The sequence below is a fragment of the Pecten maximus genome, chromosome 11 (genome assembly GCF_902652985.1).
Source record: "Pecten maximus chromosome 11, xPecMax1.1, whole genome shotgun sequence".
NCBI classification, from domain to species: Eukaryota; Metazoa; Mollusca; class Bivalvia; order Pectinida; family Pectinidae; genus Pecten; species Pecten maximus.
Window position 1 is genome coordinate 29,963,619 of NC_047025.1, and position 19,186 is coordinate 29,982,804.

General features: G+C 32.5%; 1 protein-coding gene across 1 annotated transcript in view; it reads left to right on the top strand.

Annotated features, from left to right (window-relative positions):
• The window catches only part of LOC117337263 (cyclin-D1-binding protein 1 homolog), a 30,141-nt gene that overhangs the window by 9,033 nt on the left and 1,922 nt on the right, over positions 1–19,186 (top strand). Inside the window, exons 5-9 of the mRNA XM_033898156.1 lie at positions 14,782–14,875; positions 14,984–15,054; positions 16,853–16,929; positions 17,369–17,680; positions 18,254–18,300. Of these exons, the coding sequence (XP_033754047.1) occupies positions 14,782–14,875; positions 14,984–15,054; positions 16,853–16,929; positions 17,369–17,680; positions 18,254–18,300 (601 nt within the window). The remainder of the gene's footprint in view (positions 1–14,781; positions 14,876–14,983; positions 15,055–16,852; positions 16,930–17,368; positions 17,681–18,253; positions 18,301–19,186) is intronic.

Consider the following 19,186-nt stretch of genomic DNA (forward strand, 5'->3'; position numbering starts at 1 on the left):
TATGTGTATTCCTGTACAGGTTTGTACCTGATGTTTATATATATTCCTGTACAGGTTTGTGTCTGATGTTTATATATATTCCTGTACAGGTTTGTACCTGATGTTTATATATATTCCTGTACAGGTTTGTACCTGATGTTTATATATATTCCTGTACAGGTTTGTACCTGATGTTTATATATATTCCTGTACAGGTTTGTGTCTCATGTTTATATATATTCCTGTACAGGTTTGTGTCTGATGTTTATATATATTCCTGTACAGGGTTGTACCTGATGTTTATATATATTCCTGTACAGGTTTGTACCTGATGTTTATATATATTCCTGTACAGGTTTGTGTCTGATGTTTATATATATTCCTGTACAGGTTTGTATCTGATGTTTATATATATTCCTGTACAGGTTTGTGTCTGATGTTTATATATATTCCTGTACAGGTTTGTACCTGATGTTTATATATATTCCTGTACAGGTTTGTACCTGATGTTTATATATATTCCTGTACAGGTTTGTGTCTGATGTTTATATATATTCCTGTACAGGTTTGTACCTGATGTTTATATATATTCCTGTACAGTGTTGTGTCTGATGTTTATATATATTCCTGTACAGGTTTGTACCTGATGTTTATATATATTCCTGTACAGGTTTGTGTCTGATGTTTATATATATTCCTGTACAGGGTTGTGTCTGATGTTTATATATATTCCTGTACAGGTTTGTGTCTGATGTTTATATATATTCCTGTACAGGTTTGTACCTGATGTTTATATATATTCCTGTACAGGTTTGTACCTGATGTTTATATATATTCCTGTACAGGTTTGTGTCTGATGTTTATATATATTCCTGTACAGGTTTGTACCTGATGTTTATATATATTCCTGTACAGGGTTGTGTCTGATGTTTATATATATTCCTGTACAGGTTTGTGTCTGATGTTTATATATATTCCTGTACAGGTTTGTGTCTGATGTTTATATATATTCCTGTACAGGTTTGTATCTGATGTTTATGTGTATTCCTGTACAGGTTTGTACCTGATGTTTATATATATTCCTGTACAGGTTTGTGTCTGATGTTTATATATATTCCTGTACAGGTTTGTACCTGATGTTTATATATATTCCTGTACAGGTTTGTACCTGATGTTTATATATATTCCTGTACAGGTTTGTGTCTGATGTTTATATATATTCCTGTACAGGTTTGTGTCCTGATGTTTATATATATTCCTGTACAGGTTTGTACCTGATGTTTATATATATTCCTGTACAGGTTTGTACCTGATGTTTATATATATTCCTGTACAGGTTTGTGTCTGATGTTTATATATATTCCTGTACAGGTTTGTACCTGATATTTATATATATTCCTGTACAGGTTTGTACCTGATGTTTATATATATTCCTGTACAGGTTTGTGTCTGATGTTTATATATATTCCTGTACAGGTTTGTACCTGATGTTTATATATATTCCTGTACAGGTTTGTGTCTGATGTTTATATATATTCCTGTACAGGTTTGTGTCTGATGTTTATATATATTCCTGTACAGGTTTGTACCTGATGTTTATATATATTCCTGTACAGGTTTGTACCTGATGTTTATATATATTCCTGTACAGGTTTGTGTCTGATGTTTATATATATTCCTGTACAGGTTTGTACCTGATGTTTATATATATTCCTGTACAGGTTTGTACCTGATGTTTATATATATTCCTGTACAGGTTTGTGTCTGATGTTTATATATATTCCTGTACAGGTTTGTACCTGATGTTTATATATATTCCTGTACAGGTTTGTACCTGATGTTTATATATATTCCTGTACAGGTTTGTACCTGATGTTTATATATATTCCTGTACAGGTTTGTACCTGATGTTTATATATATTCCTGTACAGGTTTGTACCTGATGTTTATATATATTCCTGTACAGGTTTGTACCTGATGTTTATATATATTCCTGTACAGGTTGTGTACCTGATGTTTATATATATTCCTGTACAGGTTTGTACCTGATGTTTATATATATTCCTGTACAGGTTTGTATCTGATGTTTATATATATTCCTGTACAGGTTTGTACCTGATGTTTATATATATTCCTGTACAGGGTTGTGTCTGATGTTTATATATATTACTGTACAGGTTTGTACCTGATGTTTATATATATTCCTGTACAGGTTTGTACCTGATGTTTATATATATTCCTGTACAGGTTTGTGTCTGATGTTTATATATATTCCTGTACAGGTTTGTGTCTGATGTTTATATATATTCCTGTACAGGTTTGTATCTGATGTTTATATATATTCCTGTACAGGTTTGTACCTGATGTTTATATATATTCCTGTACAGGTTTGTGTCTGATGTTTATATATATTCCTGTACAGGTTTGTACCTGATGTTTATATATATTCCTGTACAGGTTTGTGTCTGATGTTTATATATATTCCTGTACAGGTTTGTGTCTGATGTTTATATATATTCCTGTACAGGTTTGTACCTGATGTTTATATATATTCCTGTACAGGTTTGTGTCTGATGTTTATATATATTCCTGTACAGGTTGTGTCTGATGTTTATATATATTCCTGTACAGGTTTGTGTCTGATGTTTATATATATTCCTGTACAGGTTTGTGTCTGATGTTTATATATATTCCTGTACAGGTTTGTACCTGATATTTATATATATTCCTGTACAGGTTTGTACCTGATGTTTATATATATTCCTGTACAGGTTTGTGTCTGATGTTTATATATATTCCTGTACAGGTTTGTACCTGATGTTTATATATATTCCTGTACAGGTTTGTGTCTGATGTTTATATATATTCCTGTACAGGTTTGTGTCTGATGTTTATATATATTCCTGTACAGGTTTGTACCTGATGTTTATATATATTCCTGTACAGGTTTGTGTCTGATGTTTATATATATTCCTGTACAGGGTTGTGTCTGATGTTTATATATATTCCTGTACAGGTTTGTGTCTGATGTTTATATATATTCCTGTACAGGTTTGTACCTGATGTTTATATATATTCCTGTACAGGTTTGTACCTGATGTTTATATATATTCCTGTACAGGTTTGTGTCTGATGTTTATATATATTCCTGTACAGGTTTGTACCTGATATTTATATATATTCCTGTACAGGTTTGTACCTGATGTTTATATATATTCCTGTACAGGTTTGTGTCTGATGTTTATATATATTCCTGTACAGGTTTGTACCTGATGTTTATATATATTCCTGTACAGGTTTGTGTCTGATGTTTATATATATTCCTGTACAGGTTGTGTCTGATGTTTATATATATTCCTGTACAGGTTTGTACCTGATGTTTATATATATTCCTGTACAGGTTTGTACCTGATGTTTATATATATTCCTGTACAGGTTTGTGTCTGATGTTTATATATATTCCTGTACAGGTTTGTACCTGATATTTATATATATTCCTGTACAGGTTTGTACCTGATGTTTATATATATTCCTGTACAGGTTTGTGTCTGATGTTTATATATATTCCTGTACAGGTTTGTACCTGATGTTTATATATATTCCTGTACAGGTTTGTACCTGATGTTTATATATATTCCTGTACAGGTTTGTACCTGATGTTTATATATATTCCTGTACAGGTTTGTACCTGATGTTTATATATATTCCTGTACAGGTTTGTACCTGATGTTTATATATATTCCTGTACAGGTTTGTGTCTGATGTTTATATATATCCCTGTACAGGTTTGTACCTGATGTTTATATATATTCCTGTACAGGTTTGTATCTGATGTTTATATATATTCCTGTACAGGTTTGTATCTGATGTTTATATATATTCCTGTACAGGTTTGTACCTGATGTTTATATATATTCCTGTACAGGTTGTGTCTGATGTTTATATATATTACTGTACAGGTTTGTACCTGATGTTTATATATATTCCTGTACAGGTTTGTACCTGATGTTTATATATATTCCTGTACAGGTTTGTGTCTGATGTTTATATATATTCCTGTACAGGTTTGTGTCTGATGTTTATATATATTCCTGTACAGGTTTGTATCTGATGTTTATATATATTCCTGTACAGGTTTGTACCTGATGTTTATATATATTCCTGTACAGGTTTGTGTCTGATGTTTATATATATTCCTGTACAGGTTTGTACCTGATGTTTATATATATTCCTGTACAGGTTTGTGTCTGATGTTTATATATATTCCTGTACAGGTTTGTGTCTGATGTTTATATATATTCCTGTACAGGTTTGTACCTGATGTTTATATATATTCCTGTACAGGTTTGTGTCTGATGTTTATATATATTCCTGTACAGGGTTGTGTCTGATGTTTATATATATTCCTGTACAGGTTTGTGTCTGATGTTTATATATATTCCTGTACAGGTTTGTGTCTGATGTTTATATATATTCCTGTACAGGTTTGTACCTGATATTTATATATATTCCTGTACAGGTTTGTACCTGATGTTTATATATATTCCTGTACAGGTTTGTGTCTGATGTTTATATATATTCCTGTACAGGTTTGTACCTGATGTTTATATATATTCCTGTACAGGTTTGTGTCTGATGTTTATATATATTCCTGTACAGGTTTGTGTCTGATGTTTATATATATTCCTGTACAGGTTTGTACCTGATGTTTATATATATTCCTGTACAGGTTTGTACCTGATGTTTATATATATTCCTGTACAGGTTTGTGTCTGATGTTTATATATATTCCTGTACAGGTTTGTGTCTGATGTTTATATATATTCCTGTACAGGTTTGTACCTGATGTTTATATATATTCCTGTACAGGTTTGTACCTGATGTTTATATATATTCCTGTACAGGTTTGTGTCTGATGTTTATATATATTCCTGTACAGGTTTGTACCTGATATTTATATATATTCCTGTACAGGTTTGTACCTGATGTTTATATATATTCCTGTACAGGTTTGTGTCTGATGTTTATATATATTCCTGTACAGGTTTGTACCTGATGTTTATATATATTCCTGTACAGGTTTGTACCTGATGTTTATATATATTCCTGTACAGGTTTGTACCTGATGTTTATATATATTCCTGTACAGGTTTGTACCTGATGTTTATATATATTCCTGTACAGGTTTGTACCTGATGTTTATATATATTCCTGTACAGGTTTGTACCTGATGTTTATATATATTCCTGTACAGGTTTGTACCTGATGTTTATATATATTCCTGTACAGGTTTGTATCTGATGTTTATATATATTCCTGTACAGGTTTGTATCTGATGTTTATATATATTCCTGTACAGGTTTGTACCTGATGTTTATATATATTCCTGTACAGGTTTGTGTCTGATGTTTATATATATTCCTGTACAGGTTTGTACCTGATGTTTATATATATTCCTGTACAAGTTTGTACCCAATGTTTATATATATTCCTGTACAGTTTTGTGTCTGATGTTTATATATATTCCTGTACAGGTTTGTGTCTGATGTTTATATATATTCCTGTACAGGTTTGTATCTGATGTTTATATATATTCCTGTACAGGTTTGTACCTGATGTTTATATATATTCCTGTACAGGTTTGTATCTGATGTTTATATATATTCCTGTACAGGTTTGTACCTGATGTTTATATATATTCCTGTACAGGTTTGTGTCTGATGTTTATATATATTCCTGTACAGGTTTGTGTCTGATGTTTATATATATTCCTGTACAGGTTTGTACCTGATGTTTATATATATTCCTGTACAGGTTGTGTCTGATGTTTATATATATTCCTGTACAGGTTTGTGTCTGATGTTTATATATATTCCTGTACAGGTTTGTGTCTGATGTTTATATATATTCCTGTACAGGTTTGTACCTGATGTTTATATATATTCCTGTACAGGTTTGTACCTGATGTTTATATATATTCCTGTACAGGTTTGTACCTGATGTTTATATATATTCCTGTACAGGTTTGTGTCTGATGTTTATATATATTCCTGTACAGGTTTGTACCTGATGTTTATATATATTCCTGTACAGGTTGTGTCTGATGTTTATATATATTCCTGTACAGGTTTGTACCTGATGTTTATATATATTCCTGTACAGGTTTGTGTCTGATGTTTATATATATTCCTGTACAGGTTTGTATCTGATGTTTATATATATTCCTGTACAGGTTTGTATCTGATGTTTATATATATTCCTGTACAGGTTTGTACCTGATGTTTATATATATTCCTGTACAGGTTTGTACCTGATGTTTATATATATTCCTGTACAGGTTTGTATCTGATGTTTATATATATTCCTGTACAGGTTTGTACCTGATGTTTATATATATTCCTGTACAGGTTTGTATCTGATGTTTATATATATTCCTGTACAGGTTTGTGTCTGATGTTTATATATATTCCTGTACAGGTTTGTATCTGATGTTTATATATATTCCTGTACAGGTTTGTATCTGATGTTTATATATATTCCTGTACAGGTTTGTACCTGATGTTTATATATATTCCTGTACAGGTTGTGTCTGATGTTTATATATATTCCTGTACAGGTTTGTACCTGATGTTTATATATATTCCTGTACAGGTTTGTACCTGATGTTTATATATATTCCTGTACAGGTTTGTACCTGATGTTTATATATATTCCTGTACAGGTTTGTGTCTGATGTTTATATATATTCCTGTACAGGTTTGTGTCTGATGTTTATATATATTCCTGTACAGGTTTGTACCTGATGTTTATATATATTCCTGTACAGGTTTGTACCTGATGTTTATATATATTCCTGTACAGGTTTGTGTCTGATGTTTATATATATTCCTGTACAGGTTTGTATCTGATGTTTATATATATTCCTGTACAGGTTTGTACCTGATGTTTATATATATTCCTGTACAGGTTTGTACCTGATGTTTATATATATTCCTGTACAGGTTTGTACCTGATGTTTATATATATTCCTGTACAGGTTGTGTACCTGATGTTTATATATATTCCTGTACAGGTTTGTACCTGATGTTTATATATATTCCTGTACAGGTTTGTGTCTGATGTTTATATATATTCCTGTACAGGTTTGTACCTGATGTTTATATATATTCCTGTACAGGTTTGTGTCTGATGTTTATATATATTCCTGTACAGGGTTGTATCTGATGTTTATATATATTCCTGTACAGGTTTGTGTCTGATGTTTATATATATTCCTGTACAGGTTTGTACCTGATGTTTATATATATTCCTGTACAGGTTTGTACCTGATGTTTATATATATTCCTGTACAGGTTTGTGTCTGATGTTTATATATATTCCTGTACAGGTTTGTACCTGATGTTTATATATATTCCTGTACAGGGTTTGTACCTGATGTTTATATATATTCCTGTACAGGTTTGTACCTGATGTTTATATATATTCCTGTACAGGTTTGTGTCTGATGTTTATATATATTCCTGTACAGGTTGCCGCTGTACCTGATGTTTATATATATTCCTGTACAGGTTTGTACCTGATGTTTATATATATTCCTGTACAGGTTTGTACCTGATGTTGATATATATTCCTGTACAGGTTTGTTACTGATGTTTATATATATTCCTGTACAGGTTTGTACCTGATGTTTATATATATTCCTGTACAGGTTTGTACCTGATGTTTATATATATTCCTGTACAGGTTTGTGTACTGATGTTTATATATATTCCTGTACAGGTTTGTACCTGATGTTTATATATATTCCTGTACAGGTTTGTACCTGATGTTTATATATATTCCTGTACAGGTTTGTACCTGATGTTTATATATATTCCTGTACAGGTTTGTACCTGATGTTTATATATATTCCTGTACAGGTTTGTACCTGATGTTTATATATATTCCTGTACAGGTTTGTACCTGATGTTTATATATATTCCTGTACAGGTTTGTACCTGATGTTTATATATATTCCTGTACAGGTTTGTACCTGATGTTTATATATATTCCTGTACAGGTTTGTACCTGATGTTTATATATATTCCTGTACAGGTTTGTACCTGATGTTTATATATATTCCTGTACAGGTTGTGTACTGATGTTTATATATATTCCTGTACAGGTTTGTACCTGATGTTTATATATATTCCTGTACAGGTTTGTACCTGATGTTTATATATATTCCTGTACAGGTTTGTACCTGATGTTTATATATATTCCTGTACAGGTTTGTACCTGATGTTTATATATATTCCTGTACAGGTTTGTATCTGATGTTTATATATATTCCTGTACAGGTTTGTACCTGATGTTTATATATATTCCTGTACAGGTTTGTATCTGATGTTTATATATATTCCTGTACAGGTTTGTACCTGATGTTTATATATATTCCTGTACAGGTTTGTGTCTGATGTTTATATATATTCCTGTACAGGTTTGTACCTGATGTTTATATATATTCCTGTACAGGTTTGTACCTGATGTTTATATATATTCCTGTACAGGTTTGTATCTGATGTTTATATATATTCCTGTACAGGTTTGTACCTGATGTTTATATATATTCCTGTACAGGTTTGTATCTGATGTTTATATATATTCCTGTACAGGTTTGTGTCTGATGTTTATATATATTCCTGTACAGGTTTGTACCTGATGTTTATATATATTCCTGTACAGGTTTGTACCTGATGTTTATATATATTCCTGTACAGGTTTGTGTCTGATGTTTATATATATTCCTGTACAGGTTTGTACCTGATGTTTATATATATTCCTGTACAGGTTTGTGTCTGATGTTTATATATATTCCTGTACAGGTTTGTGTCTGATGTTTATATATATTCCTGTACAGGTTTGTACCTGATGTTTATATATATTCCTGTACAGGTTTGTGTACTGATGTTTATATATATTCCTGTACAGGTTTGTGTCTGATGTTTATATATATTCCTGTACAGGTTTGTATCTGATGTTTATATATATTCCTGTACAGGTTTGTACCTGATGTTTATATATATTCCTGTACAGGTTTGTACCTGATGTTTATATATATTCCTGTACAGGTTTGTGTCTGATGTTTATATATATTCCTGTACAGGTTTGTACCTGATGTTTATATATATTCCTGTACAGGTTTGTACCTGATGTTTATATATATTCCTGTACAGGTTTGTATCTGATGTTTATATATATTCCTGTACAGGTTTGTACCTGATGTTTATATATATTCCTGTACAGGTTTGTGTCTGATGTTTATATATATTCCTGTACAGGTTTGTGTCTGATGTTTATATATATTCCTGTACAGGTTTGTACCTGATGTTTATATATATTCCTGTACAGGTTTGTACCTGATGTTTATATATATTCCTGTACAGGTTTGTGTCTGATGTTTATATATATTCCTGTACAGGTTTGTACCTGATGTTTATATATATTCCTGTACAGGTTTGTACCTGATGTTTATATATATTCCTGTACAGGTTTGGTACCTGATGTTTATATATATTCCTGTACAGGTTTGTGTACTGATGTTTATATATATTCCTGTACAGGTTTGTACCTGATGTTTATATATATTCCTGTACAGGTTTGTGTCTGATGTTTATATATATTCCTGTACAGGGTTGTGTCTGATGTTTATATATATTCCTGTACAGGTTTGTGTCTGATGTTTATATATATTCCTGTACAGGTTTGTGTCTGATGTTTATATATATTCCTGTACAGGAATATATATATATTCCTGTACAGGTTTGTACCTGATGTTTATATATATTCCTGTACAGGTTTGTGTCTGATGTTTATATATATTCCTGTACAGGTTTGTACCTGATGTTTATATATATTCCTGTACAGGTTTGTGTCTGATGTTTATATATATTCCTGTACAGGTTTGTGTCTGATGTTTATATATATTCCTGTACAGGTTTGTACCTGATGTTTATATATATTCCTGTACAGGTTTGTACCTGATGTTTATATATATTCCTGTACAGGTTTGTGTCTGATGTTTATATATATTCCTGTACAGGTTTGTGTCTGATGTTTATATATTCCTGTACAGGTTTGTACCTGATGTTTATATATATTCCTGTACAGGTTTGTACCTGATGTTTATATATATTCCTGTACAGGTTTGTGTCTGATGTTTATATATATTCCTGTACAGGTTTGTACCTGATGTTTATATATATTCCTGTACAGGTTTGTACCTGATGTTTATATATATTCCTGTACAGGTTTGTATCTGATGTTTATATATATTCCTGTACAGGTTTGTACCTGATGTTTATATATATTCCTGTACAGGTTTGTACCTGATGTTTATATATATTCCTGTACAGGTTTGTACCTGATGTTTATATATATTCCTGTACAGGTTTGTACCTGATGTTTATATATATTCCTGTACAGGTTTGTACCTGATGTTTATATATATTCCTGTACAGGTTTGTGTCTGATGTTTATATATATTCCTGTACAGGTTTGTACCTGATGTTTATATATATTCCTGTACAGGTTTGTATCTGATGTTTATATATATTCCTGTACAGGTTTGTATCTGATGTTTATATATATTCCTGTACAGGTTTGTACCTGATGTTTATATATATTCCTGTACAGGGTTGTGTCTGATGTTTATATATATTACTGTACAGGTTTGTACCTGATGTTTATATATATTCCTGTACAGGTTTGTACCTGATGTTTATATATATTCCTGTACAGGTTTGTGTCTGATGTTTATATATATTCCTGTACAGGTTTGTGTCTGATGTTTATATATATTCCTGTACAGGTTTGTATCTGATGTTTATATATATTCCTGTACAGGTTTGTACCTGATGTTTATATATATTCCTGTACAGGTTTGTGTCTGATGTTTATATATATTCCTGTACAGGTTTGTACCTGATGTTTATATATATTCCTGTACAGGTTTGTGTCTGATGTTTATATATATTCCTGTACAGGTTTGTGTCTGATGTTTATATATATTCCTGTACAGGTTTGTACCTGATGTTTATATATATTCCTGTACAGGGTTGTGTCTGATGTTTATATATATTCCTGTACAGGTTTGTGTCTGATGTTTATATATATTCCTGTACAGGTTTGTGTCTGATGTTTATATATATTCCTGTACAGGTTTGTACCTGATATTTATATATATTCCTGTACAGGTTTGTACCTGATGTTTATATATATTCCTGTACAGGTTTGTGTCTGATGTTTATATATATTCCTGTACAGGTTTGTACCTGATGTTTATATATATTCCTGTACAGGTTTGTGTCTGATGTTTATATATATTCCTGTACAGGTTTGTGTCTGATGTTTATATATATTCCTGTACAGGTTTGTACCTGATGTTTATATATATTCCTGTACAGGTTTGTACCTGATGTTTATATATATTCCTGTACAGGTTTGTGTCTGATGTTTATATATATTCCTGTACAGGTTTGTACCTGATATTTATATATATTCCTGTACAGGTTTGTACCTGATGTTTATATATATTCCTGTACAGGTTTGTACCTGATGTTTATATATATTCCTGTACAGGTTTGTGTCTGATGTTTATATATATTCCTGTACAGGTTTGTACCTGATGTTTATATATATTCCTGTACAGGTTTGTACCTGATGTTTATATATTCCTGTACAGGTTTGTGTCTGATGTTTATATATATTCCTGTACAGGTTTGTACCTGATGTTTATATATATTCCTGTACAGGTTTGTACCTGATGTTTATATATATTCCTGTACAGGGTTGTGTCTGATGTTTATATATATTCCTGTACAGGTTTTACCTGATGTTTATATATATTCCTGTACAGGGTTGTGTCTGATGTTTATATATATTCCTGTACAGGTTTGTACCTGATGTTTATATATATTCCTGTACAGGTTTGTATCTGATGTGTATATATATTCATGTACAGGTTTGTACCTGATGTTTATATATATTCCTGTACAGGTTTGTACCTGATGTTTATATATATTCCTGTACAGGTATGTACCTGATGTTTATATATATTCCTGTACAGGTTTGTACCTGATGTTTATATATATTCCTGTACAGGTTTGTACCTGATGTTTATATATATTCCTGTACAGGTTTGTACCTGATGTTTATATATATTCCTGTACAGGTTTGTACCTGATGTTTATATATATTCCTGTACAGGTTTGTACCTGATGTTTATATATATTCCTGTAAAGGTTTGTGTCTGATGTTTATATATATTCCTGTACAGGTTTGTACCTGATGTTTATATATATTCCTATACAGGTTCGTGTCTGATGTTTATATATATTCCTGTACAGGTTTGTACCTGATGTTTATATATATTCCTGTACAGGTTCGTGTCTGATGTTTATATATATTCCTGTACAGGTTTGTACCTGATGTTTATATATATTACTGTACAGGTTTGTACCTGATGTTTATATATATTCCTGTACAGGTTTTTACCTGATGTTTATATATATTCCTGTACAGGTTTGTACCTGATGTTTATATATATTCCTGTACAGGTTTGTATCTGATGTTTATATATATTCCTGTACAGGGTTGTGTCTGATGTTTATATATATTCCTGTACAGGGTTGTGTCTGATGTTTATATATATTCCTGTACAGGTTTGTACCTGATGTTTATATATATTCCTGTACAGGTTTGTACCTGATGTTTATATATATTCCTGTACAGGGTTGTACCTGATGTTTATATATATTCCTGTACAGGTTTGTGTCTGATATTTATATATATTCCTGTACAGGTTTGTACCTGATATTTATATATATTCCTGTACAGGTTTGTACCTGATGTTTATATATATTCCTGTACAGGTTTGTGTCTGATGTTTATATATATTCCTGTACAGGTTTGTACCTGATGTTTATATATATTCCTGTACAGGTTTGTACCTGATGTTTATATATATTCCTGTACAGGGTTGTGTCTGATGTTTATATATATTCCTGTACAGGTTTTTACCTGATGTTTATATATATTCCTGTACAGGGTTGTGTCTGATGTTTATATATATTCCTGTACAGGGTTTGTACCTGATGTTTATATATATTCCTGTACAGGTTTGTATCTGATGTGTATATATATTCATGTACAGGTTTGTACCTGATGTTTATATATATTCCTGTACAGGTTTGTACCTGATGTTTATATATATTCCTGTACAGGTATGTACCTGATGTTTATATATATTCCTGTACAGGTTTGTACCTGATGTTTATATATATTCCTGTACAGGTTTGTACCTGATGTTTATATATATTCCTGTACAGGTTTGTACCTGATGTTTATATATATTCCTGTACAGGTTTGTACCTGATGTTTATATATATTCCTGTAAAGGTTTGTGTCTGATGTTTATATATATTCCTGTACAGGTTTGTACCTGATGTTTATATATATTCCTATACAGGTTCGTGTCTGATGTTTATATATATTCCTGTACAGGTTTGTACCTGATGTTTATATATATTCCTGTACAGGTTCGTGTCTGATGTTTATATATATTCCTGTACAGGTTTGTACCTGATGTTTATATATATTACTGTACAGGTTTGTACCTGATGTTTATATATATTCCTGTACAGGTTTTTACCTGATGTTTATATATATTCCTGTACAGGGTTGTGTCTGATGTTTATATATATTCCTGTACAGGGTTGTGTCTGATGTTTATATATATTCCTGTACAGGTTTGTACCTGATGTTTATATATATTCCTGTACAGGTTTGTACCTGATGTTTATATATATTCCTGTACAGGGTTGTACCTGATGTTTATATATATTCCTGTACAGGTTTGTGTCTGATATTTATATATATTCCTGTACAGGTTTGTATCTGATGTTTATATATATTCCTGTACAGGTTTGTGTCTGATGTTTATATATATTCCTGTACAGGTTTGTACCTGATGTTTATATATATTCCTGTACAGGTTTGTGTCTGATATTTATATATATTCCTGTACAGGTTTGTATCTGATGTTTATATATATTCCTGTACAGGTTTGTGTCTGATATTTATATATATTCCTGTACAGGTTTGTATCTGATGTTTATATATATTCCTGTACAGGTTTGTGTCTGATGTTTATATATATTCCTGTACAGGTTTGTACCTGATGTTTATATATATTCCTGTACAGGTTTGTGTCTGATATTTATATATATTCCTGTACAGGTTTGTACCTGATGTTTATATATATTCCTGTACAGGTTTGTGTCTGATATTTATATATATTCCTGTACAGGTTTGTATCTGATGTTTATATATATTCCTGTACAGGTTTGTGTCTGATGTTTATATATATTCCTGTACAGGTTTGTACCTAATGTTTATATATATTCCTGTACAGGTTTGTACCTGATGTTTATATATATTCCTGTACAGGGTTGTGTCTGATGTTTATATATATTCCTGTACAGGTTTGTACCTGATGTTTATATATATTCCTGTACAGGTTTGTACCTGATGTTTATATATATTCCTGTACAGGTTTGTACCTGATGTTTATATATATTCCTGTACAGGTTTGTACCTGATGTTTATATATATTCCTGTACAGGTTTGTACCTGATGTTTATATATATTCCTGTACAGGGTTGTGTCTGATGTTTATATATATTCCTGTACAGGTTTGTGTCTGATATTTATATATATTCCTGTACAGGTTTGTACCTGATGTTTATATATATTCCTGTACAGGGTTGTGTCTGAGGAAGTCCCTGAAGTTAGCCGTTCTCAGTGTATTACAGGACCTACAAAATTTAGTACACATCTTACATAACAACGGTGCTGGGTAGGTACACTTTATACACCATATTTATCTTTTTATGTTGTTTATATTAAAAAAAAAATATTCAAAATTTTACACAACAGCCTGTTAAACCTTAGAATCTCTTTGTAGGTCCCCGGAACAACTACAGTCTACTGGCATAGTGTGGCAAGACACAGATAGGTTTTCCAAACTTCCTAAAGGTATGGATATGGGGCATTAGAGGAATAAGGGTTCCAGTAATGTATATCAAGCATCATTGATCACTTTGATGGTCCAGTAATTTCTTTTTTAACCTAAGAAATGTAGTTGGTGCATCCTACTAATATTTGCATGTTGTTTTTTGTGTCATATGTGAATCATGGCAGTCACTTACAAAATATTTAGAGATCTCTGTTTCCATCATCATGTGTTGGCGGCAGAATCACTCTTTTGTTTTCTGGATCGACTTTTAATCCTAATCGTTGCCACATCAATTGGCAACTTAGTGTCCTCCTGTCTCAGTATTCCATTTTTATAGAGTTATTTCCATAAAATAACCATAATTACCATAATTACCATAATTATCCTTTTTTTTTTTGGCCTTTTTTTAGCTACTGCTTGCTGCACAGATTTGATACTTGGTGTGTGGTTTCTCAAATCGAGTTTGAACCCATATGTAATGTCAAAATTCCATACCTTGGCAGGCAGCGTATGTCTGTCCTTCAGTCTGTCCGTCTGTCAAAAATAAATTGTGAACATGAGTAAATATCTACCAAGTTTGATGAAACTTTGTATGCAGACAAATATAAGCAAGATCTCGAATGAGTTCCAAAATGGGATTTATTCGACAGTCACCTACAGAGTTATTGCCCTTTGTAATAATATTATTATTGGACCTTGTGAACATGATAACAGGATATGTATGGAGCCATATAATGACAAGATCTCGGACGAGGTCAAAAATGGAAATTATTGTTACTTGCAGAATTATTGCCCTTTTGATAATATGATCGTTATTGGACCTTGTGAACACGGTAATAATAACTGGAGTAAATATTAACCCAGTTTGATGAAACTTTGTATGCAGCCATATATCATCCAGATCTTGTTAAATGTGAATTACTTACCGGGCCCAAAGGGCGGATGAGCTTATGCAATGTCACAGCATCCGTTGTTCGTTTGGAGCATTATTGGGCAAAGGAGATCTAATGTTGTATAAACAGAGGATGTGGCTCCCTTGCGGCTGAAGGGAGTGAGCCCAATATAGGTAATTGAAGTAAATACTTTGAATCCCTACTAGTCCTGAAAGTCTGAATGGATTTTGGTAGAATTTTATCTGGAACATTATTGGGTAAAGGAGATCTATCTATTGCATAAACAGAGTGTGGCTCCCTTTGACCAGAGGGACAGGGCCCAATATGTCAAATTGAGGTAAATATTTTTAATTGCTACTAGTCCTGAACAACTAAATGGATTTTAATGAAATTTGGTCTGAAGAATTACTTTGCAATGTTGTATGTTGTATAAATGAAGGATGTGACACCCATGGGGCAGTAGAAAGGTGGCCCAATAGGAAAATATAGCAAAAAAACACCTTTAAAATACTTTTCCTTTTTCAAGAATGACAGGATTTATTCCACCTGTAGTTTGAACCATTGTTGGGAGAGGCAGTTTGAAAGAAGGAAAATATTTGAAATATATTAATAGCATTTTGCCATTATTACTGAAATATCGAGGTGAGCAATGCAGGCCCTTTGGGCATCTTGTTTTGCTGTAGTTTTCGCCCTTTGTTCATTATAAATTCTGATAATTCGGACCTCAATCAATCAACCAAACGGGAATAGAGATCATTATGCTTTCACATGGTGACCATGAACATTTTCAAAATGACACCCTTTCAGTCAAGTGGATGCAGGCAACATGTGCATGTACATCCACTTATGTGTAATTCTAGTTCAATTATTCCATGCATTTGAGAAATTTGATCAATGTGTATGGTGAACCTGTGTATTATTTTAGATAACAAAGAAGCTGTGTTGGGGCTGATGAAGACAGCATCTGAGTTAGTGAAGGATGCCCTCAGTGAAATGCAGGATGTGAGTTAACCTGTAGTTGTTGGTTAATTAGCCCATTACATTAAATACCAGTACAGTTCTATGGATGTCAGATCAGATCTTGAAACACAGAAGTTATTGTTACATGTTAATGTTGAAATAGGTAAACTTCAGCAATATAGATTACATTATTTACACTCTCAGGTTAATAGAAAATTGTCCTTTGTGCCAAAATATGAAGCCAACTGTATATAGTTCATTGTGAAAAGAAATTGTTATTGTGACATCATTCTTGAAAGTTTTCTTAAAGTTTTATGTAATGAAATACTAGAATGTTTAACATAAACATGTATCAGATTTGTCTTTGATTGGTAAAAAAGACTAAATTGTAGAACCAGTGACATTGGCCTATGGAGTGGCAAGGCTGTATTGCTTGCATGGTCCTATTGATAGTAAATAAGTATATTAATGTTTTTATAAGGCTGTGGAGAATGGCCCAGCTAATGACATGGCAGAGGTTTTTGGGATAGAAATGGATGAGCCCTCCAACGAGGATACATGGACAGAGACAGACAAGACATTACTTGGTCCATGTTTAGGTCTCCTGAAGACAACACGCTCCCTACTGAAGAAGTCACGTGAGAGTGTCAGCAAGTGGGGATCCTGTCACAGTGCGGAACACGTGTCACAGTTGGACGATTGTGCAGATTTCATCGGGCGCCTCAGTCCAGCAGTAGATGAGTTCGCTGCCAGCCTCTACCCCCCTATGAGGTACTCAACTGTTCAGGAAAATGTAAGTAACAGATTTCTGTAAGCATTCATTTTTACCAGTAACTATGGTGATGTCATTTAATTATTTCCTTCGGCAGAATTTAATGAAGTCAATTCCGTCTTTTTTTAAAACAGAGGTATCTGCTCATGTGAACAGGGATTGATTGTTACATTACGTTATTTTCTCACAAATGTATCTGTATAATTTATGAGGTTACTCTCACAAGCAAATGGCATTACAATCAATATCTGCTCACAAGACCAGGTAACTCTGCACTGTTAAAAGGCAGAATAGAAACCAGGTAGGATTTGTTGAAGGCATTGCAAAAAGGACCTTAGAAAAAAAGGAAGCATTAAGAATGAAGTCAGGAATTTAAAACAAAGACTGCCAAGTACCTTTATGTAGTGTGGTGAGATGAATGACTATCTTCTCTACAATTTTAACATGTGGATAACAGTTTTTAATGCATGAATGAAAATTAAAAAAAAAAATGCTAATACAGATGCGCGGAAAAGGTTTAAGGAATTATTTTGTTTTGGTATATAATGTTTTGTCCATTGCAAACGTGTCATAATAATCAGGTATCTTTTTCAGGCAAAAGATTTGTATAATCTTCAAAGGACGATCCTAATTTTCCTCCAGTAAGTATGTGTGACACTAGATGTTAGGTCATCCCATATTGCTCTTGTTAATTTTTCCAAATTTTACTGGTTTTATTGAGAGAGAAAAAAAACAACAACAGAGTTATCTGATCTTTGTTACTTGGGGTGGGAATTCACCCTGTCAAAATCTATCCAATGTTACAACGAGTCTAAGTATTTTTATAAACATAAAAAAATAACATAATATCACTTTTCCTGGATTTGAATACCTGGAATACATCAATGTTAATTATTAGTTATGTAGAAAAACAGTTTTTTATGTATTTAATTCCTTTCATATTTGTTTGGTAAACATCAGTTGTTGGTTTTTAGCTCACCTGCCCGAAGGGCAAGTGAGCTTATGCCGTGGCGCGGCGTCCGTCGTGCGTCCGGCCGTCCGTCCGGCGTCAACTTTTCCATTCAAGCAACTTCTTCTCAATAACCAAAAGGCCCAGAGACCTAATATTGGGCCTGTAGCATGCTGGGGTGAAGGGCTACCAAGTTTGTTCAAATGAAGAACGTTGACCTTCATTCAAGGTCACAGGGGTCAAAAAGGCTAAAATCTTTAAACGACTTCTTCTCAATAACCAAGAGTCCCAGGGAGTTGATATTAGGTCTGTAGCATGCTGGGGTGAAGGGCTACCAAGTTTGTTCAAATGAATGACCTTGACTTTCATTCAAGGTCACAGGGGTCAAATATGCTAAAAAAAAATTAAACGACTTCTTCTAAATAGCCAAAAGACCCAGGGACTTGATATTGGGTCTGTAGCATGCTGGGGTGAAGGTCTACCAAGTTTGTTCAAATGAATGACCTTGACCTTCATTCAAGGTCACAGGAGTAAAAAAGGCTAAAATCTTTAAACGACTTCTTCTCAATAACCAACAG